This window comes from Eptatretus burgeri, chromosome 2, assembly GCF_056783735.1.
Source record: "Eptatretus burgeri isolate ZD-2024b chromosome 2, Ebu_testis_v1, whole genome shotgun sequence".
Classification (NCBI taxonomy): Eukaryota; Metazoa; Chordata; class Myxini; order Myxiniformes; family Myxinidae; genus Eptatretus; species Eptatretus burgeri.
In genome coordinates this window covers 87,767,410-87,789,909 of record NC_140962.1, presented here as the reverse complement: position 1 = coordinate 87,789,909, position 22,500 = coordinate 87,767,410, and the positions used below count along the sequence as shown (strand labels likewise).

General features: G+C 42.0%; 1 protein-coding gene across 5 annotated transcripts in view; it reads left to right on the top strand.

The window, feature by feature from the left end:
• The window catches only part of INO80 (INO80 complex ATPase subunit), a 111,345-nt gene extending 90,298 nt beyond the window's left edge, over positions 1–21,047 (top strand). For all 5 annotated transcript variants that reach the window (XM_085870212.1, XM_085870211.1, XM_085870213.1 and 2 more), the window contains 7 exons: positions 5,535–5,693; positions 5,799–5,901; positions 8,880–8,974; positions 9,243–9,398; positions 9,615–9,741; positions 19,448–19,639; positions 20,479–21,047. In XM_085870212.1, coding sequence (XP_085726338.1) covers positions 5,535–5,693; positions 5,799–5,901; positions 8,880–8,974; positions 9,243–9,398; positions 9,615–9,741; positions 19,448–19,639; positions 20,479–20,675 — 1,029 coding nt within the window. In that variant the 3' untranslated portion in view covers positions 20,676–21,047. The remainder of the gene's footprint in view (positions 1–5,534; positions 5,694–5,798; positions 5,902–8,879; positions 8,975–9,242; positions 9,399–9,614; positions 9,742–19,447; positions 19,640–20,478) is intronic.
• The last annotated feature ends 1,453 nt before the right edge of the window (positions 21,048–22,500 follow it).

Here is a 22,500-nt window from a genome sequence, read left to right as displayed (position 1 = left end):
AACCACACCTGGTATTAATTCAAGAGCTGAGTGGGAGTTGAACTCAGGATCCCAGGATCACAAGCACACTACCCTATCCATGAAGCCAACACCAGGCATACCAAACCCCAACCCCCACACTTTATGTTCATCATTTTTGAATGGCCCCTCAGATAAGGCATCGTTAAGAGGTCGGAGATATTGTTGATATTGCACGAAATGAAATATATCTCACCCGTGAGTGAATATTTCTGTGATAGTGACCAGACACCCTTTGGAATCCAAAATATTTTGTGCTTTCCAAGGCTACCGGCTGCACCCAATATCATATTTCGTCACTGAATTTTTACACTGAATTCCCATTTCTACCAACAATTTAAGGTGTATATTTGGTGAAGTAGCTCAGATGGCTACCTTTTTTTCGACCAACTTTTCACAATTAAGAGTTACGTCTTTATATGAGCAGTAAAATTACCTTTAAATCGATGTGTGGATTGTATTTGTACTATGTTCGGATTTTGAATGATTCGCGCATTTGAGAGGTCACGTGATTCCTTCTCCAATTTTCCCGATCTTGGTAAAGTCTTAATTGACAGTTATTTTTCACATTTGATACTATATTTGACGATCGGAGGTTACCACCTCAACAAATATATCGGTATCTGGGTTGGAATCCAAAAGAAAATGGACTTTTTATGAAGCATTGCATATATGGATCTACCCTTGCTGAGATGGTTGCAAGTGGCAGCTCGGGTGTTTATAATTTACGAATTGTGAGAAAAGGACTGTTTAAAGCCCTTGCTTAGGTGCACCGTGGTAAATAATGTGATCCCATCAAGTTTTGGGGTCATTACCCTGAGGGGCTCAGAGGAGTAGTGTCATAAACAAACATTTTGCATATATATATATATATATATATATATATATATATATATATATACATATATATATATATATAAATATATCTATATATATATATACATATATACAGTCATGCGCCGCTTAATGATGTTCCGGGCAACGACGGATCGCATATACGACGGGTCTGCCAGCTCTGAAAAAAAAACTAAATAAAAAAATGAAAAAAAATATGTTGCTGAAAAATTCCTATCGCCTCGTATAAAAATAGCACATACAATAACGTACACTCCACAGAACATAATACCTCATAATGATAATAAACAACGACAGTGTGGCCCTGTTATAATGCGATCGTTGAGGTCCATAAAATGTCATCGCTAAAAAACAGGGTCGTGCTAAATCAGGATTCAAGGAAATCGGCTTTCAAACTGAACCAATGTTTCCACGTTTACCTTCTAGCAAGTAAATTACCTTTGAATTGAAGAATTCCACGAATAAATCGTTGTTGTTCGTCAATTAAAACACAAATGTATTTTTGGTGAAGCTTTTTATGTTGTTAAAACAATCGCACTGTTCCGAAAATATATCACAATTGACAGGTGCTCGTTTATTCATTTGTAAATTATAACATCGATGCAATGATTACTGATTTATAAAATCCAAACGCTATTTATTCACCTTTCTATAAATCGATGCGAGAGGAGGTTGTAAGCTGCTGCTAACAACACTGATGGCCGTCATGAACTGCACAAAGGTAAATCTAACGTGTTTTCTGTCTCTTGGATGTGTGTTACAATTGCCGACAGTATTCACTACAGTAACATGCTGTACAGGTTTGTATCCGAGGAGCAATAGGCTACACCATATAGCTTAGGTGTCTAGGTTTGTGTAAGTACGATGTTTGAAAACGAAAATTAAAAAAAATGATGTTTTCACAATGACGACGTCGTTTAACGACCCGTTTTTCAGAACGTAACCCCGTCGTTAAGTGACGTGTGTGTGTGTGTGTGTGTGTGTGTGTGTGTGTGTGTGTGTGTGTGTGTGTGTGTGTGTGTGTGTGTGTGTGTGTGTTTTTATATATATATATATATATATATATATATATATAGTTGCGGGATGGGGTCCGGTTGGTGAGGGGAAGTTACGTCGTCTCCCACCAGACTCCCGGAATTGTGGACCGTCGCTCACGGATAATTCCATGACGCAGCGGGTCGCTTAAGCAACCGTGGACGCCAATACCTCCACCGCGTAGCATAGGGTCTCTTTGTCTAGAATCAACTTACCAAATGAACAACGTGGTTTCAACTACCGGGGAACCACACCCTCGGTACGCCTTGCTCGAACCGGATCACTCTACCAACGACCATTCCGGTTTGGATGCAGCCCAGCGGAACTGCTAAGAACGTACTGGCTAGAATTAACAGATTATCGGGGATAACGACCCGGATTAAACTCAGATCCGAACCATGCTGGACCAATGAAGGAAAAGACAAAAACGAACTGGAAACATTTCTACAATAATTTATTTACAATCAACTTGCAAAATAAGGACACAGAGCAGACTTACGCGGGAATAAAACAGGCAAGATTTACAATGATCAAATAAAAACACTAATGCAATTCTACTTAAAGACTGCGCCACACACTCCGACGAAAATAAGCCCAGATGTATGGCAAAGGGACCCCCACAGCCAGAGAGATGGCCCAATATCCAAATCTGTTCATAATATGATAGGCTACTAGTGTGCCAAATTTGGTGCTTTCCTCACAAAATGCACAATTGTTATGCTAAGTTGCCCCACTAGGAGATGATTTGGAGATTATGGATATTAAAAAGGTTAATGGCTGTGATCGCCGGTAATCGCAAATAAACCATGTTTCTCTTCTGATCAAATTTTGGCCTAATGAAGAACCAACTTTGTGATCAGAATGGAGGGAACAGTTATTGAAAGAAATGAGCAATGTTGCACAATAAATGAAGTGCAGATTTGAGAATGAACCAGAAAGGGAAGAAGTTTTTTTTGTTGTTTTTGTTTTTTTGTAATGCATGAGCATTTGGAAAGGAGAGTAGAGGTTGATGAAGCAATTTAAAGTCATTTAAGAGAAGCTTTGAATTTAATTTAAGTAATTAATTATGAAGATTTGAAAAGATTCGATGTCTCAAACTCGTTGGGATAACTCTTCTTCTTCTTCTTTCGGCTGCTCCCGTTCGGGGTCGCCACAGCGGATCATCCGTATGATCCGCATAGTGATTTGGCACATGTTTTGCGCCGGATGCCCTTCCTGACGCAACCCTGGTCGCCTCTTACGACACAGGGATATGGTATACCTATTTTAACCGGGGTATACACCGGCCCAGTATACTGGTACTCATTTCGCCGACCTCGGAAGGATAACAGGCTGAGTCAACCCCCTGGTGTATTAATTCAGTGGCCCAACGGGGCTTGAACCCAGGACCTTTTGGATCCCAAGCCGCTGCCCTAACCACTGCGCCAACACCAGGCTTTCGTTGGGATAACTATCAGTTGTGTTCTTTCTTGGGCTGTCAACATAACATAGCTAGTCTCCAAAGCCAGCTGCAGACAGGGCATCCATCTGTCGATCCAAGTCTTTCTTTGGAAAATCGGAATGACTCGCTGTCCACAAGGCCTTTGTCTGTAACTCAATGAATTAATGCTCTCCATTACGGCTGGTGTCGCAGCATCACATCTGTCTCTCCTGGATTCTGTGGAATCTAAAGCTCCCGCAATTATTGGCATCTCCCGTGATAAGGCCGAAGCACAAGTATGTTGTTTTCACATTGCAGGCAAGTCAGTAGTCTGTTTCTTTCTGCCTCTTCTTCAATGTATGCCTGGTGTTGGCTCAGTGGTTAGGGTGGCGGCTTGGGATCCAAGGGTCCTGAGTTCAAGCCTCGGTGCCCGCTGAATAAATTCACCAGGGGGTTGACTCAGCCTGCCATCCTTCCGAGGTCGGCAAAATGAGTACCAGCTTGCTGGGATGACCGAGTCATTCAAGTATCCTGCGTCAGAGTGGCGACCTGTCCAGGATTGTGCCCAATAGCCAAGGAGACTGCTTCAGCAGCACCAACGCTCTGTACAGAGTATGGTCCCAATGGACCTTCTTCAATGTGGTCCCCTCTGCTCTCTCAGTCCTCCCACCTTCCCTATCTACTCCAGGAATCACGTATTCATCCAGTAATGCCCTCTTGGTTAAACTTCCATAATCCAGGCTGACTTCGCACCTAAACTCTCTTCTTCTTCGCTTCTCCCATCTATGGAACCACCTTCCAGAGGCTGTTATGTCTTTTATCCAGGGCTTCAAGCAGTGCACCCCCATCTCTTGTCATCCCCAATTTTGACCCATTATGTCAATTAACGCCATTAAGCTTTCCTCACCCAACTCCAGTCGAATCTGGATAATAAGCGTAGGTGCCTATTTTAGATTTAGTGGAGCACGTATGCGCTTGTTTTCCATATGCACTTGTATTCAAAAAGCCATGACCTGTCATGAGATTGGGACCAGGTAAATGCTCTTTGGATTGGCTGCATAGATGTCAATTTTTACATCATTGCAATTTTCATTGTCCTTACCTCAGAAATAAATTCTAAGTACACTTTCTTTCGGTCCTCAAGCACGTATCCGTTTAAGCTTCGCAGCGAGTTTGTTTTCCATGTTCAGGTAAAAGGCCCGTCTTCCGCTCCCCATCTTCTTCGAACCTTTCGCACTCTGAACAATTATTTCCTCATTCTTCACCATTCGCATCCTCATGTTAAGTTAGAATTTATGACGCGTCTGTTACTGGTTCTTACAAGAGTTGCAAAACACTATAATCTCAATCTTTTCACGGTTGTATGATCAACGCTTCACTGCCGTGTCCATTTTGATTGTGATGAAAAACGTTGTTTTACGACTATCATAAAGGGTCGTAAATCACCCCTTTACTAACCTTGTCATAAATCACCTCTTTTCTACCCTTGTCGTAAAACACCCCTTTACTAACCTTGTCATAAATCACCTCTTTACTACCCTTGTCGTAAAACACCCCTTTACTAAGCTTGTCTTAAAACACCCCTTTACTAACCTTGTCATAAATCACCCCTTTACTACCCTTGTCGTAAAACACCCCTTTACTAACCTTGTCGTGAAACACCCCTTTACTAAGCTTGTCTTAAAACACCCCTTTACTAACCTTGTCGTGAAACACCCCTTTACTAAGCTTGTCTTAAAACACCCCTTTACTAACCTTGTTGTAAAACACCCCTTTACTAACCTTGATGAACAACGTTGTTTTTGAATGTACAGCTCTTGTAAGTACCAGTGCCAGACATGTAAGAAATTTGAACTTAAGGTTTATGTTGCAATAAAACATGAAATACTGTCATGTTTGAGTTTATAATATTTTCAGTTTTCAAAGACTTACGATGACGTTTTATATGGGTGTATTTTTAATGGAGAAATCAAATAGGGAGGCCCGCGCGTACTTATTTTTCATATGCGCTTATATTCAAGCATCTACTTATTATCCAGATTTTACTGTATCTTACTGGTTTCAGTCTTTCCTCCCCTAAACCCTTGTGAGCAGGACAAATATGTGAGTCATTATTGCATGCCCTATTTCCATCTTGTGTTAGCAAAGAGCCATTTTTACTTGCACCATGCAGTAGTAATTCATTGATGATGTACCACTTTCACAGGTCATCTTCTTCGACAGTGACTGGAACCCAACTGTGGACCAGCAGGCCATGGACCGGGCCCATCGTCTTGGACAGACCAAGCAGGTCACAGTTTACCGCATCATCTGCAAGGGCACGATTGAAGAGCGTATTCTGCAGCGTGCAAAAGAGAAGAGTGAGGTATTGAGTCCAAGTGCTGCATTGCCGTCATGAGATTGAATTGTCTTTATTCTCACCCTGTTGCTGCAGTCTATTCGCATCAACATTAATATTTCACTCCTTCAGATTCAGAAGATGGTGATTTCTGGCAGTAACTTCAAGCCAGATGCTCTGAAACCAAAGGAGGTGGTCTCTTTGCTCCTGGATGATGAAGAGCTTGAAAAGAAACGTAAGTATTGGGGGCAATGCTGTGGACTTTGGTATCTTAATTAATGGTACAATTTGGGGTTAACCTGTATAACGGCATTTAGGAGAATGCCGAAGCTTTTGTTGATTTTTTTTTTTTGGGGGGGGGAGGGGGTTGGCACTTCAGCTTTCTGGAATGCTCAAAAATTTGGTGGTGTAATGGTTAGAGCATCCGCTCTAAGTCTGGGAAGTTGGTGCTTTGAACCCTGGCCGAGTCATACCCAAGGCTTTAAAATGGCACATGATGCTTCCTTGCTTGACGTTAAGCATTTAAAATGGATAAGCACGAATAATCCCCATATGTTGGCATCCATGGGAAGAGGACATTCCTCCTTTGGAAGTTACCCGCTGAGTGCCATGAGAAATGCTGTGCCATTTTTTGTGGTGTCACTGGTAACCCTGAGTGCCCCGGGAATGACGCCACTTCCCCCAAGTTCAGTGTGCGTGCGTGCGTGTGTGTGTCATTCCACTACGAGCTTTGGATCGTGTTAAAAAAAGAAAATTAAATGCTGATTTTATTTTTTAAATAAAATGGTCAAAGAACTGGTTGGGAATTCTTTTATTAATATTTATTATTATTATTATTATTATTATTATTATTACTAGTACGTGCCCGTAAAAAAAAAATTAATAATAAATAAATAATTATTCAAACCACGAGCAAGAAACAACCACACAGGCCGTTTCTTCACTCTCGCGTGCCCGTACGTGCACGGCCCGGAAGTTCGCATATCGCAGTTACGATTATTTGCAATTTAGTTTTAATGGCCAATTATTCAATTAGCGCCAACGTATTTTGCCTTTTCGCAATGTCGTCGCAAGGAAAAACAAAAAGAGAAGAGAGGCAAAAAAAATTTACTTCCTGGTTCAGAGCATACCAGCTCACTCTGATGTTACCGAAATTTATGCACCGTCTAATATGAAAACGATCATAACTTGGGGCATTGTGTTTATCTATAAATGCGCATAAGAAATCGAGAAATCATTAGAATACATAAAGTCATCACTCTCCGGAAGCCGTACGTTGTAATCCGTAATGGGGAACGCGGCTGAGGTTCCCTTCCCCCATCCGCCACACCAACGCAACAACGTGTCTTGTCATTGGTTGGTAAATAAATGGCCATAACTTTGGAGGCACTTGTCCGATTAATATCAAACCTTGAAAAGGCACATCCTCAGGTCCCCAGCAATATATTTGGCAAGTTTCAATTAGATCGGACCAGTGGTTGTCGAGAAACAGCGGTCACAGACACACACACACACCGACACACAGACACACAGACACACAGACACACACACACACATTGCTGAAATTATAAATAGATTATTATTATTATTATTTTATGCAACAAAAATATATGGAGAAAGCATTTGGTTGTTTATTTTATCTTCTATGATTTCAAGCAATGGGGTAGAGGGAGGGGGGACTACTCACAGATCCCAACCCCTTTACCTTTGCATTTTATATGGGGGAAAAGTTTTGTGTTGACATTGCCTTTTTTATCCTCCTGTTCCCTTGCATCTATTCAATCTGATCTGCCATCCTTTGTTGTTTTGCTCTTCCAAAGAGAAGTTGTAATTATTTGGAGCTCAAGGGGTATTTCATGTTTTGAGAATATTTTTGTGTCATTTCATCTTGATTAACAAACACTGTTTGCTGATCATTTGGATTTTAACTGCCAGCCCGTCCCCCACGCAGTGGAATACGGGTATTTTTCAATCGCGCGCGTGTGTGTGTGTGTGTGTGTGTGTGTGTGTGTGTGTGTGTGTGTGTGTGTGTGTGTGTGTGTGTGTGTGTGTGTGTGTGTGTGTGTGTGTGTGTGTGTGTGTGTGTGTGTGTGTGTGTGTGTGTGTGTGTGTGTGTGTGTGTCAGTCAGTGTCAGTGTCAGTGTCAGTGTCAGTGTCAGTGTCAGTCAGCGCAGGCCGTAACTTTTTTTTTACCATTTGAGCTTTTGTCATCAAATTGTCAACAAAGCTTTATTATGAGAATTTGGAGAAGGCAAATTAATAATTTTCTTAAAATAATTTTCATTGTTTTTATTACTATGAGCTCACCTGGACTTTAGTCTGGTGAGCTAATGCGATTGAGCAGTGTCAGTGAGTGAGTCAATCAGTCCATAAACACTTCAGTCATTATTGCTTGAACCAAACACACAATTTCGATGAAACTTGGCCACAAGCTTCGTATCTGATGCCTAATGAAGATTTATTGACCGCATCAAAACCTGCACTCATTAAATGTGTCTATGAGGGCGGTTTTGACCCCCCCCCCCCAAAAAAAATAGGTATTTGCTCTCTTCTCCAAAACTGCACACACAATTTCAATGAACCTGACCACAACCTTCATCACCTGTGATGTACCAAAGTTTGTTCACGGCATTAAAAAAAAAATCAGGATCTAACTGTTGCTCCTGATCCAGGTGAGCTTCAGGACACGTGGTCCTATTTTATTTTATTTTATTATTTTTTGAATATGGCTCACTTGACCATGCACGGATGGGTTTGAGGGTAGAGCAGTAGCAGCTGAAACCCAAATCCTGTTTAGGTTCCTCCTGAGATATATATATATATATATATATATATATATATATATATATATATATATATATATATATATATATATATATATATATATATATATATATATATATATATATATAAGATCCTGATGACTTCATCTTTGAATTTTGCTTGTCTGGGTTCATTCTGATGACTCCAATGCAGTGCAAAGGTAAAATGTAAGACATCTACCCCTCCAATCCGCCACTACCCTCCTCTCCCCACCTTCATGCCAAATAAAATTAATTTTATTTCATTTCATTTTCTTACGGAAGTCTAGACTTATGGAGGGGCGAACAGAGCGAATGACAGCTTTACAGAATGGCAAAGAGGGAAACCAGACCAGGCGAACGAGAACTTATGGAAACGATGCAAATTACTTTTTTCTTTTTCTGAAATCAGTGCATCAGCGACAGGAAGAGAAGAAACAACTGGATGTTAGCAGCAAGACTAAAGATCGCCGACGAAAGCGGGATGGAACCACCGAGCGAGCGCAGGTACGACTGCACACTGATATAATTAAATTCAGTTGGAAAGTCTTGGACTTGAGTCATTTTAGTTTGCGTTTTTATTTGTGCGAGCATCGATTTTGGTAGAGCACTGAAGTGTTTTGGTAGATAAGTGAACAAATACATGTGGTGTTTCAGATTTGATATTTAAATATTCGGAGATGAATTTATTGATCATCAAAGGTCCAAAAATAAACTTTCAAATTTGAGGGATATCTCTGTTTCCTCTTGGTAAGGATTTGCATGTCTAAAACAGGGTGAAGGAGATTCCAAAAGAGCTCGGTGGGAGGGTGCAGCTGCCAGCCTATCGGCACCTCCTTCGCTGCCTTCGGCTGACAACTCGAACACGTCGGCGGAATGGGATGAGTCACTTGTGAGTGTGGACTCGGCCCAGCCAAGCCCCTACAGCGAGGTACTTAATTTATGCATGAGGGGGGGGGTGGTATCAATAGAAGAAGAGAAAAGGGGGCCAGAAAATGTAGGTTTCCAACTTGCTGTGTAAAACTGAGGTTTAATAAACATGCAGTGGTGTATGAAGGGTATAAACCGATGTAGGAAACAAGTTTGTCAGATCACCTTTTCAATGGATTTGTTGATTATGTGTAATTTCACCGGTGGTTTCGTGCAGATATCACTTTGCAGCGAATTGCAGGGAGGTTCAATACCACCTGATGAGAGCAGCAATGAGATGTTGCTTGTGGTGGATGAACCACGGGACAGCACGCCACCTGCAGTCCCCCTTGACCCACCAGCAGGTAAAGCAAACATTCCAGACTTTTGACAATGAATCATGATTTTAATGTTTTATTTATTCTTAATTTATTAATCAGGAGCAAATACCACCCCGTCGCTTCACTGACACGAATACTAAAGGGGGGAGGGAGAAAAAGAGGGAGAGAGGAGGGAGGGGCAGCAAGGAGGGGTTAGGGGATCGAGGAGGGGTGGAGGAAGGGAAGACAGTGTGAGGTGAGAGGAAGGGAAGGCAGACGTGCGATGGAGCATTGATTACCACCCTGACTCGTCCAGAGACAAACACCATCCAGGTGTAACCACCGTCCGGATATGTCCAGAAACAGACAGAGAGAGAAAGAGGGGAGGGGAGAGTGAGAGAGGTGTGGGGGGGAGGGCTGCACTGTATTGGGAGGAGAGAGAGAGGGGGGAGAGAGAGAGAGAGAGAGAGAGAGAGAGAGAGAGAGAGAGAGAGAGAGAGAGAGAGAGAGAGAGAGAGAGAGAGAGAGAGAGAGAGAGAGAGAGAGAGAGAGAGAGAGAGAGAGAGAGAGAGAGAGAGAGTGCTTTCTGAACAACACACACACACACACACACACACACACACACACACACACACACACACACACACACACACACACACACACACACACAGCTTTTATCGGCAACAACCCAAAAACCTTGAGTAGCTATCAATGAAAATCAACCTTGCATTTATATGGACTTTTCAGGGATATCTCCACAACCATTAATCTTTATAAACAGCTGTGTGTGACAGGTGAAAAAAATTAATTTGGCTCGATAATTTATAAAACACCTTCATACGGCAAATGGCTCAGAAATCGGGTGTTATTTCACAACAGCTCGCTCAGGGTGGCGGAGCGCGAACCGCTCGCACAGCGTGGCGGAGCGCGAACCGCTCGCCCAGGGCGGCGGAGCGCGAACCGCTCGCCCAGGGCGGCGGAGCGCGAACCGCTCGCCCAGGGCGGCGGAGCGCGAACCGCTCGCCCAGGGCGGCGGAGCGCGAACCGCTCGCCCAGGGCGGCGGAGCGCGAACCGCTCGCCCAGGGCGGCGGAGCGCGAACCGCTCGCCCAGGGCGGCGGAGCGCGAACCGCTCGCCCAGGGCGGCGGAGCGCGAACCGCTCCCCCAGCGCGGCGCAGCGCCAACCGCTCCCCCAGCGCGCCGGAGCGCCAACCCCTCGCCCAGGCCGGCGGACCGCGAACCCCGCGCCCAGGGCGGCGGGGCGCGAACCGCCCGCCCAGGGCGGCGGAGCGCGAACCGCTCGCCCAGGGCGGCGGAGCGCGAACCGCTCGCCCAGGGCGGCGGAGCGCGAACCGCTCGCCCAGGGCGGCGGAGCGCGAACCGCTCGCCCAGGGCGGCGGAGCGCGAACCGCTCGCCCAGGGCGGCGGAGCGCGAACCGCTCGCCCAGGGCGGCGGAGCGCGAACCGCTCGCCCAGGGCGGCGGAGCGCGAACCGCTCGCCCAGGGCGGCGGAGCGCGAACCGCTCGCCCAGGGCGGCGGAGCGCGAACCGCTCGCCCAGGGCGGCGGAGCGCGAACCGCTCGCCCAGGGCGGCGGAGCGCTAACCGCTCGCCCAGGGCGGCGGAGCGCGAACCGCTCGCACAGCGTGGCGGAACGCGAACCGCGCAAACCACTTGCTCTGAATGACGTGGCGGGCAAAAGCATCCGCAATGAGTGAACAATTCGCTCAGAAGAACGTAGCGCGGTTCCACTATCGTAAGGTGTTCGGCAAGTGGCTTTAGCACTCATTCAAGCACTCAAATTAAGTTGTTGATGAGGAATGGTTGGCCAGGCTGTTGCTGCATATCATATAGGATCCCTTTTACTTTAAAGCTGGTCTTCACCACGCATGCAGCAGTTAATTAAATAAAATTAATTCATTCAAATAATGACTGTCCACAAAAGAGTTGCAGCTGAATGCAGAACAACCGTGGAGACATCACAAAGTTCAATCTCCCAATGAAATTAACATTGCAGATAATCCGTCCTCTTGCTTGCTCGTCTGTGCATGTGTAACATCGGTTTGTGGTCCGCGCAAACGTTGTAACTTTTTTCTTTTTGTTTTTACGTCCGTTTTTTGCCAGATTTGCTTTGATTCCCTGTCGAGCACCTCACGAAATCTCCGAAAATATAGACACAGATCTGGCAGATGCTATGGATAGGCAGTCCCTCTGGGGAACGGCACAAGATGAAGCAGTGAAAGCATTTAATCATTATGCTCAATGAAGCTGGTTAATTTTGGCACGTTCCTAAATTTTTTGTTCACTCAATATAATTTTCCAAACATTGGAAAAAGATAAGTTCAATGCTTTGGAAATTTCACTTTTTTGTATATATGGAGAAGGAGGGAACATAGCCTTGCTTGCTTCAAGTAAATTGGTTTATCGGCTTAGTTATGACTCGTTATTTCTTTAAAATATCAGATTTCACAACAGATTTCGACACAAATTTAGTCCAGACGATATCAGATCCTCAAAGCCGAAATAATATTTCAATGATATACTTTCGTCCGTGAGAGTGGATCATGGAAAATCTTATCATATAATGCATGAAATCGCTCCAACCTCCTAAGTTGAAAGCTATAGTACTTACAAAAGCGATGTGTACAGTGACTCATAGCTATGATGAACAGGCATTCGATAATATGAGTGAGGAACATGAAACCAGCAACTTTATCGTTATGAAATCATTTCGGCCTGTTCCAAATCAAGACATGGTTGAGCAGGCCAAAAACATGGTGGCTTCAGACCCCAGCGAGGTTACCCAGGAAACGCCTTAAGACCCCAGACAGCAAGGTGGCTGAGGATGCGCCAGATGAAGGATATAATTAAATTAGGCTGTTGATGATCTTCAAAAGGGGTGTTTTAATTAACCCAAACATCCAATTTTCACTCTTGCACTTCCTTGAAGTATTCTTTGTATGCGTGCAAAGTTTCAGGCTGATAGATTTTATAGTTTTGGAGTTATGGAGGAGACACTCTGACACACACACACACACACGTACATGTACACACACACGTACATGTACACATACACATACACACACACACACACACACACACACACACACATTGACATTTATTGGTATAGATGATTGAGTTCATATGTTAAAATTCACACACTGTCGGTGGGGGCAGGCGAGGGAGTTGCTTTACAAATTTTCGACTTATTATTGAGATAACAAAACAACATACAAGTCCCTTCTGCACTGGTCCATTTCATTTGTGGTTTTCTCAATACTCGATATCGAGAATGTCACGTTGGTGTGTATAAATGCAATGTCATCACAATGACTTTTGGGATAATCTGATCATTTGCCCCAATGACACGTTCAAACTTCCACAGTTTCATCCATCCACATAACCTGTAAATAAATATACAACTTGATGCCACTTGTGAATGTCACATGCATCGACCATTTGCATTCTTTGCTGGAACTTTTGAACTGACCATGTTATCAAGTTGAGTGAAGCGATATTTGTTTTGTATACAAAGTCTTGGCTTGTGGATGAGCTATACCAATGAACGTATCGTATCGTACAGAACAAAAAGAACAGGAGAGGGAGAACGAAAAAATGAACGAAGAGAACAGCAAGACTGAAGGATAAAATAGAGGGAGACTTGGACAAATAAGGGATGTGGGGAGGAATGAGATGGGGGAGGACACAAAGGGTGAACAAGATGGTTACATAAGCAAACTATCAGGAAGGAAAAAAAAAACCTGGAAATCTGTAAGGAGGTGGACTTGGGGTTTGCAGGAAAGTGGGTTAACGCTGGTAGAAAGATCTTTTTTTTTGAATTGGGGATGATCTGAGATGATGGTGAATCGCTGTCTTGAAGACCTGGAGAGAAGAATGGGATTAAAGAGTATGTGGAAGTTGGTTCCACAGGTGGGAAAAAAAGAGGAACGAATAAGTGAAGGTGAGCAGTGATTCTGGATTTAGGTAGTTATACCAGAAGGGGGATGATGGTGGACTGCATGCACCCTGCAGAATCCTGGGAGGGGACAAAGCACGGAAAGAGTAGAGGGTGCAAGCCCATAAAGGAGGGGGTGGAAGACAGAGACCACCAACTTGTCTGTGATGGGAAAGTGACAGGCCTATTGACTCTGCTTCAACACGGGTGATTTCAATATTCTTGAAGGCCTTGGTTTCCACAGCATCAAGCTGAGATGTCAGGCAGGGGAGCCAGCCCGTAGGGGAGAGCAGTACTCCATTAAGCTGCAGATGAAGACCTTTTAGGTGGATAGGAGTTCAGGTGTGTCATGGAAGGAATTTTTATTACGGAGGATGCCCAGTCGGCGACTAGCTTTGGAGGCCAACTTTGAAATGTAGTTTGCCCAAGAAAGATCATGGCTGAACTTCCTCAAGAGCAGTGATTCTCAACCCTTCCTCTGTCATTTACCCCCGTCGGCTTGATGTATTTCGCCATTTACCCCCATACTCCCATGCAAAAGAATGCATAGCCGGCATAGAGGCACAGAACAAAAGAAGATGGAACAACTTTATTATTAAGATTTTGCACAAAATAAACTTTGATAAATGAAAAAAAATACAGTCCACTTCTATCATACAAGATCAAACAAAAATACCAGAAGCATCAGTGGGAACTCGACTGATTCATTGAGTCAACCAGTATATTTATTCGAGGAGTCAATATTTAAAAGAAAAAAAAAGAGAAAATGGTGGGGGGGGAGATTGATTTTGGAGTCTGTGTAGAATAATTTGTATAGAATGTAAGAGTCTGTATGTTATAATGTATTATGTGTTGTCTGTCTCACATCACAACGATAACAGTGTTCTTGATTTTGTCTGAAGTTGCTAAAAAAAATCGTCATAAGAGTCATTCCATCTGAAATCACCAAATTTAAGAAAATGTTCCCAGTTGACCCCCTCAGATTTACTTTAAACTTTCAAAAAATAGTTCCCAGGTATCAAAATGAAGCTGCGTAAAATTTTAGGTCCATAGATGCAGTCAACTCCGAGATATTGAGGGTTGAAAATGTGGTTGTGGCCCTATTTTTATGGTCGTTGCGAGCATCACAAAATGAACGGCTACTTTTAAACTCCCACAACTTTTTAAATATTAATGCTCGAGCCTTGAAATTTTCAGAGATTATTCATTTATAACTGCTCTAAGAAACAAACATAAAACTGAGTATACCTCTTTTAAATTTTATGACCTGATCAGTTGAAATCCAGAAAAATAATGTTGGTTTTGTATGAAGACCCAACTTTGAGACCCCATATATTTTTATTGACCCATCTCAGAAACTTGAATTTTTTTCATGTAATAACTGTATGGTAGTAGTATTCAAATACATGCTTACTTTTCTTAATCAGTCATATATAATACAGTCATGGGATCCCTCAAAAATGGAAAATTTTCATTTTTCCCCAAAATTCAGGTGAGGATTGCAAATATATGACAAGGTACAGTATACCACTTCAAATTGTTCACCATTGGAAAGAGCATATTCAAGTTTTCAAAAGTGTCAAATATCAAAGTGGTATCTTTTTTTTAAAAATATATTTTCTATTTTTTTTAAAACTGTTGTTAACACAGTCGTGAATACATGAAGTGTGTGCATGGTGTGGGCACCATGGTAATCATGAATGATTAGTTCTATGATTCAAATTAATAATACAAAAATATATCACATACTGCAATAACAATGTAATAAAACATTTCACGTAAATGATTTGAATAGGTCCTTGATCTGCTTTTCCAAGTCAGGTAGCATGTACTACCTCCCAGTTGATGTTAGGGGAGCATCAATATCTTTCATCACATGGACCAAAGGAACCCAACAAATGTCCTCCCTTGAATGTAACTATATACACTGCTGACATCAGCAGATCAGCCACTATTCTTGAGTTCTATTTTTAGCCCCAGCTAGATGAGTTAAGCTCTTGCTATTTACAAATGAGAAACAAAGAATTACAAATTCAAATTTCAAAGTATTGTGTTCATGGTATCCTAATAGCAGATGATATGTATGTACATTGTATATACATGTACTACACATATGTACTACATGTAATAGGACGTTTCATTAAATAGCACACACAACGTGTACAACACTGGCAGAACATCATTTATTCAAATAGTTTTTAAATATTGATAGAAACATTATACCACATTGAAATGTTAGACTTAAGTTAACTTGAATATGCTCTTTTCAATGGTGAACAATTTGAAGTGGTATACCTTGTCATATATTTGCAATCCTCACCTGAATTTCGGGGGAAAATAAATATTTTCCATTTTTGAGGGATCATGACTGTATTATATATGACTGATTAAGAAAAGTAAACATGTATTTGAATACTACTACCAGAAAGTTATTACCTGAAAAAATTTCAAGCTTCTGGGATGGGTCAATAAAAACATATGGGGTCTCAAAGTTGGGTCTTCATACAAAACCAACATTTTTTTTTTTCTGGATTTCAACTGATCAGGTAATAAAAATTAATAGAGGTATACACCGTTTTATGTTTGTTTCTTACAGAGCAGTTATAGAAGAATAATCTCTGAAAATTTCAAGGCTCTAGCATTAATATTTAAAAAGTTGTGGGAGTTCATTTTGTGATGCTCGCAACGACCATAAAAATAGGGCCACAACCACATTTTCAACCCTCAATATCTCAGAGTTGACCACATTTATGGACCTAAAATTTTATGCAGCTTCATTTTCATTCCTGGGAACTATTTTATGAAAGTTTAAAGTAAATCTGAGGGGGTCAACTGGGAGGCCTCCGGTGATATGAGGTGGAATGACTCATAACTTAATTTTCAGGTGTGATGTATTTACCCCCTGCCATTTAAATTTTTACCCCCAAGGGGTAAATTTACCCCTGGTTGAGAATCACTGCTCGAGAGGATTGTTAAGAAAGTGCATGGAGGGAGGAGGGCGGTTGGCAGACGGTCCTTTTGTAGAGATATATTGAGAGTGAGATTTGTCAGGATCGAAAGACGTATTCCCATTGTTTGGCCATCTTGTGATTTTTGTGAAGGTCTGAAGAGAGGGAAGAGGCTGCAGCCTTCCTATCTGAAGGATGAGGGATGTCACGGCAGAGGGTGAAGTCATCAGCAAATAGATGAAGGGATTTTCCAGTGGTTCAGATAGATCGTTGATGAAGATTAGGAAGAGGACTGGGCCGAGATTGTTATTTTGTTACAGGTTACCACCTCATTATCATTCCCTCTTCGTTTTGTTTTTTATGAGTGCCATTTTGAATAAATACAGATTTTCTTATTGTAGATTACCATCGTAAAATGGCAAAGGTAGAGCACTTACATATTCACTGTATGCATCGGTTGAATGTATTTACTTATTTTCACGCACAATCCTTCCAAAATCCAGGCTGACTGCACACCTCGACTTTTATTTCTCTCTTCTCCCTTGTATGGAATCACCTTCCAGAGGTTGTTCTGTCTCACTCTTTCTTCCAGGGCTTCAAGCAACCAGTGCACTGCCATCTCTCACCTCTTGGTCATCCCCAATTCTGTCCCATGATCTTTATTATCCCCATCAACATTTCCTAACCCAAACGTCTTTATTGCTTGTTTCAGTGTTTCTTCTCTTTACTCCCTTTCTTCCTATCCTGTTCTTTCATTCCCTTGATGTTTGTTATCTTGCCAAAACGAAGAAAACAAAAACTTCGTTTTGGCAAGATATGTTAGTCAGCTTGTATGTTTTTATTATTATTATTATTATTATTATTATTTTTTTGTCTGTAATCACGTATAAATCACTCTGCAGAGCACAGTTATCATTGGAAATTTTTGTAACTTCGCATATCAGAGGCCTATAGAGGTCCCTTTCAAGGCATAAAATTTTCAAGGTCAAAGGTCAAGGTCACTTTGTCGCAAATCAGGGGAGTCGACGAAACCCTTATTTTTTGAGTAATTTTGATCGGATCATCTTCAAACTTCATGGGAATATAGTTCATGGTCTGGCGCTCAGCTGATTAATTTTTGGTGGCGATCGGCCTTGACCTTCATGGTTAGCGCTGGAGGTCGAAAGTTTTTGACCCCAAGGTCAAATTTTGAAATCTTAGATACCATATCGAGTAATACCTCATATGAAAGCGCTTGATAAGTGCTTTCCAGATCTGTCAAAGGTTTGACGCTATGACGTCATTTGATGACGTCATGACGAAAAAACGGATTTTTCATGAAAATTTCATTTTCTCCTTTCTCATCAAAATCTCTTGATAGTTCATGTATATGAGTCCTGGAGACATACTATCAACCATACTAAATTGTTATGGTCAAGGTCAAAGGTCAAGGTCACAAAAAGGTCAATAATCAAGGTCGACAAAACCCTTAATTTTTAAGTAACGTTGATCGAAGGATCTCTAACCTTGGTGGATATATAGGGTGTGGTATGGCGCTCAGCTGATTCATTTTTGATGTTAATCGGCCTTGACCTTCAAGGTCAACCGAAAGGTCATTCTTTTTTAACCCTAAGGTCAAATTTTCAAGTTTCAGTTACCATATCGAGTAGTACCTCAAATTAAAGCCCTTAATGAGGGCTTTCTAAACATACAACTATTTTGACGATGTGACGTCATTTGACGATGTTATGATGAAAAACTGCATTTTTCATGTATTTTGCATTGATTTAGTTCACATCAGAAACTCTTGTTTAGGTCACTCTGTATAGCAAAGTTCTCATTGGAAACTCTTGTGGGTTCAGATATGGTTGTCTTTTTGGAATACTTTTCAGTGCACTTAATGGTCAAAGTCAAGGTCAAATGTCAAGATCACTTTGAAGTCAATTATGGAGTTCGATGAAATCCTTCTTTTTGAGTAATTTTCATCGAATCATCTCCAAACTTTGTGGGAATGTAGTAAATGGCTTAGCGCTCAGTTTATTAGTATATATTTGTGATCGACCTTGACCTTCAGGGTTAGCGCCTGAGGTGAACATATTTGACCCCAAAGTCAAATTTTCAAGTTTTTGGAACCATATCCTGCAGTACCTCAAATTCAAGTCCTCAATGAGTGTTTTCTAGATATTGTCGACCGAGAATTAACAGGGTCCAACTACACTTTTTTAAAGTTTGAGAAAAATGAAATCAAAAATTCAAAGTGGAATTGCCGCTATCTCATAATATTTTATTTTCATATCGTGTGCTTCATAACAGGTACATATAAAGGTTACATAAAATAATCTTACTTAGTTTCCTCTGTTGCCCTTCTACATGGACTTCTTCTAAATTTGAATGAAATGTCAGATAGACCCTGTTAATTCTCGGTCGACGATATGTCAAGCTTTAGCCATTATGACGTCATTGGGTAACGTTATGAGGCAAACACGTATTGTTCATGGTCACTCTGTAAAAGGATTATCATCGGAATCTCTCGTAGGCAGATATTCCTCAAGGAGTCGCTCCTAGTGGATAGCAGTTCTGTTCACCTCGGTGTGACCTTAAAGAAGTCACATGTGGCCACATTTTGGCAAGATACTGGTCACCCTGGGGGTGACATTGGTTCATTTCACTGTCAATTCTACCTTGCTCTTCCATAAGCCTTGCTACAATAAAGGAAATTTTTTTTTTTTAAGTTTTTACAAATCAACTCTTGATTTCATATCGATGTATGTACGCATGTATTTACGTATTTACAAGCAAACACATACCAAAGGTATGCGACATTTTTCAAGACTGGTTTGGGAATTGTTTATTTTTTTTTGTTTTTTTAGCTGTCGAACCTCAGCAGGGGAATGCCAGCAAGGCACGTCCTTTTGTGCGCAATCGTGGCCGAGCAAAAGCCTCAGAAAAAGCCAGAGGGCGGAAGTCTGCAGGAACTGCCGCGGCCATGGCAGGAGCAATGGCTGGAGCAGCAGCGGCTTCTGCAGCAGCATATGCGGCCTACGGCTATAACATTACACAAAGTATGTTGATTTGGAAAAGGTTCCAGCATGTATGTATAATCAAGCTACTTGTGTTCAAAACCTCTCGTCCTGCAGTTGTTGTTCTGCTTTAAATTTTGCGACCATGTTAATAGCTTTGCAGTCAAGTTCTTGCTCACGTGTTATGAAATTTATCCAGAACTGTATTTTAATTTTAAAACTGCAGCGATGCTGTCGTTTTCTTTCATCGTGTTTCTTCTTCTTCTTCCGTATCCAGCTCATGGCTATGAGTAGCATCATTGGCTCAGGGGGTGTGGCTGTGCTGCTGATGCAGTGCTCCTTTTAGGTTATGACAGGAATTTGTAATCTGTTTCGGGTGCCGGAGATAGCTCGCCTACTCTTCGCAAAGAAGACCATGGGATCTTTAACGTCCACCAACTAATGCCGGCAGACGGGACACCCAGTTTAACGTCCATCCGAGGGACGACACACATACTGATGAATCACCCTGCCTGTGAAACTCCAAGATGAGAGTTTGTAGCTGGGTCGAGATTCAAACCCAGGCTAGATGGCTCAGAGGTGAGTGTGCGTATCTCTAGACCACCATACCAGCCCTTTCGTCATGCTAAAAAATAAATAAATAAACGTTTTCATGCCGTTTTGCTGTATTAGGACAAAGATTACTACATTTCCTAATCAGTTGCAAATAAGCAGTTTTGATTCATACAGATTGTTTTATGGGACTGTAAACTTTCATAAACACCGTTGTGAAGTCATCGGTCATACTGTTTCACCACCGGTTCTATGATTGCACCTTTTGTACTTAACAGCTTTCTTGAGACGGACATTCAATGCAAATGTAATCCCGTCTTTTCGGACAGGGAGTCCTCAGCAAGCTCCGATGGTTTCCACAGCTGCCCTCGCAACTTTTGGCCCTCCAACGTCGACCTTCAGCAGCCCACTGGCACTGACAGGCAGCCGGGCGAGGCAACGAACATCGCCATGTGGACAGCGTGGGCCAAAATCTTCATCGTTGATGAGCCGAAAAATTAGCAAGACACCTGCAAGCCCAAGGTGACCCACCGAGCTGGACAATTTGTGTTTGGTTTGGTTATTCAAATCCAGACACTGCACTGTTGCACCGTGCTGGTTTAGATCAGCTTGAAAACGTTTGAGCTGGTTTAGACTAAAATAGGCCAAATTTGGCCATTCTAGGCCAGGTTGCGCTAAGCTGTGCTTGGCCAAGCTGGGCCGAGGGGTGACGGTACCCTCGTCTCAATATGAAGACGTGCGCCTGTGCAAACGCATCCCGTAATCACCGTCAACCGGCAGGGTGTGAGAAGGCCTTTTTGGGGTTGTATTTTTATAGCTGTACATTTAATTTCATGGGACTATAAATATGCTTTGTAACACCCACGGAATGTAAAGAATAAAATTTGACATTACACGATCGATGTTTCGGCTTGTTGTTTCCTTTGTGCTCCAGTAATCACCGTGAGAGCCGTAACACGCCGATTCGATCACGGTGAATTATTGCCGTGGCGATCACCTGAAACATTTTTGAACATTGTGTGAAAGAGCTCACTTTTTCAGCATGAATTATGAAGGCAATTGTCTTTGAGCGAAAACAAACATTTGCAAGAATTTTTAATCAAAAAGAACATGATCGTTCAGTCGGGTTATTTAATTTATTTTTTTCTGGCAATAAAACGGCAAAAGAAAAAAAGTTTTGCTTTATGATCAGTTTTAAGATGCAGCACTCTCACAGATGCGTGTCATTAATTGATAGACAGCTCGACTTTCCAGTCAACTTCCTGTCTCCATCACTCCCGACCTTTCCAACTCCCAACTCCGCCATTCTAAAATGCATCTGCACAACGTTCTCAACCGGAGTTTTCCTCTTCGGGCTTTCTTTTTAGCTCTCCTGTTCGAAGAACAGAGAGCTTTAGCGATACCCCCAGCGTGAGTGTGAGTGTGAGCGTGAAAATGTTAAAGTTTTTGGTGCAAGTTATTTCCTTTCTCATGTTTTTATCTACCACACTATTTTTTTACTGATTACAATATACAAATACATATATTGCTTTTAAATTATTTGGATCAGACTTCCCTGCAATGCTTTATAAAAGATATTATTAGACGAGTCTTTTGAAAACGATAAATGTATAAACAGGCGAGCATTGGGTGGCTTTGACACCAACTCTCTGGTTCTTTTGTTGCTCTTGCTTTTGCAAAGTGAAAGTTGTTATGGAATGCCATTTGCACAAAGACGCATCTCTCTATCTCTCAGCGGCACTTTGTGCTTTCACTGACACTTACACTTGCATATAATGTTGTCCTGCAAACGGAGACATCATCGCACTTTTTTTATATACAGAGGTCGAGGCTTGTGTAAGAGTTGGACATTTATAGGGGGAGGGATCAGCAAGAGTGGAAGAGATCATTGACGGCCATGAGCGATGGCCATGAGATAGTGGTGTGCTGCAATCTTGAAGAATTGGAGAGAAGGTGTGGTGGAAGGGAGGTGGATAGAGAGTGAATCTGAGGATGGAGAAGAGAGACCATGTGGGACCTCACTGTATCCCTCCCACCCAAGTAACAGCAATTATGCCAAATGAAATAAACAACAGCTGAACATAATTAATCCAATTGGCAGAATTCTGCTTTTAGATGAAAAAATTGCATGACGTCCGCTCTTTTTGAACCAGAATGGGAAGAGGTGATATCCTTTTTCTTTTCTTTTTTTTGTAAAATGCCAAGGTGAAAGTTCTTATTTGTGTCTATAATGCTTTATCCCAACATGACACCAGCTTTTGTGTGGATTTTGATTTCATTGATGCATTTCATTGATCACTTGCTCCTCTGCCTGCTTGTAAAGTGTTTATTTCAAGGTGCAAACAAGCGAA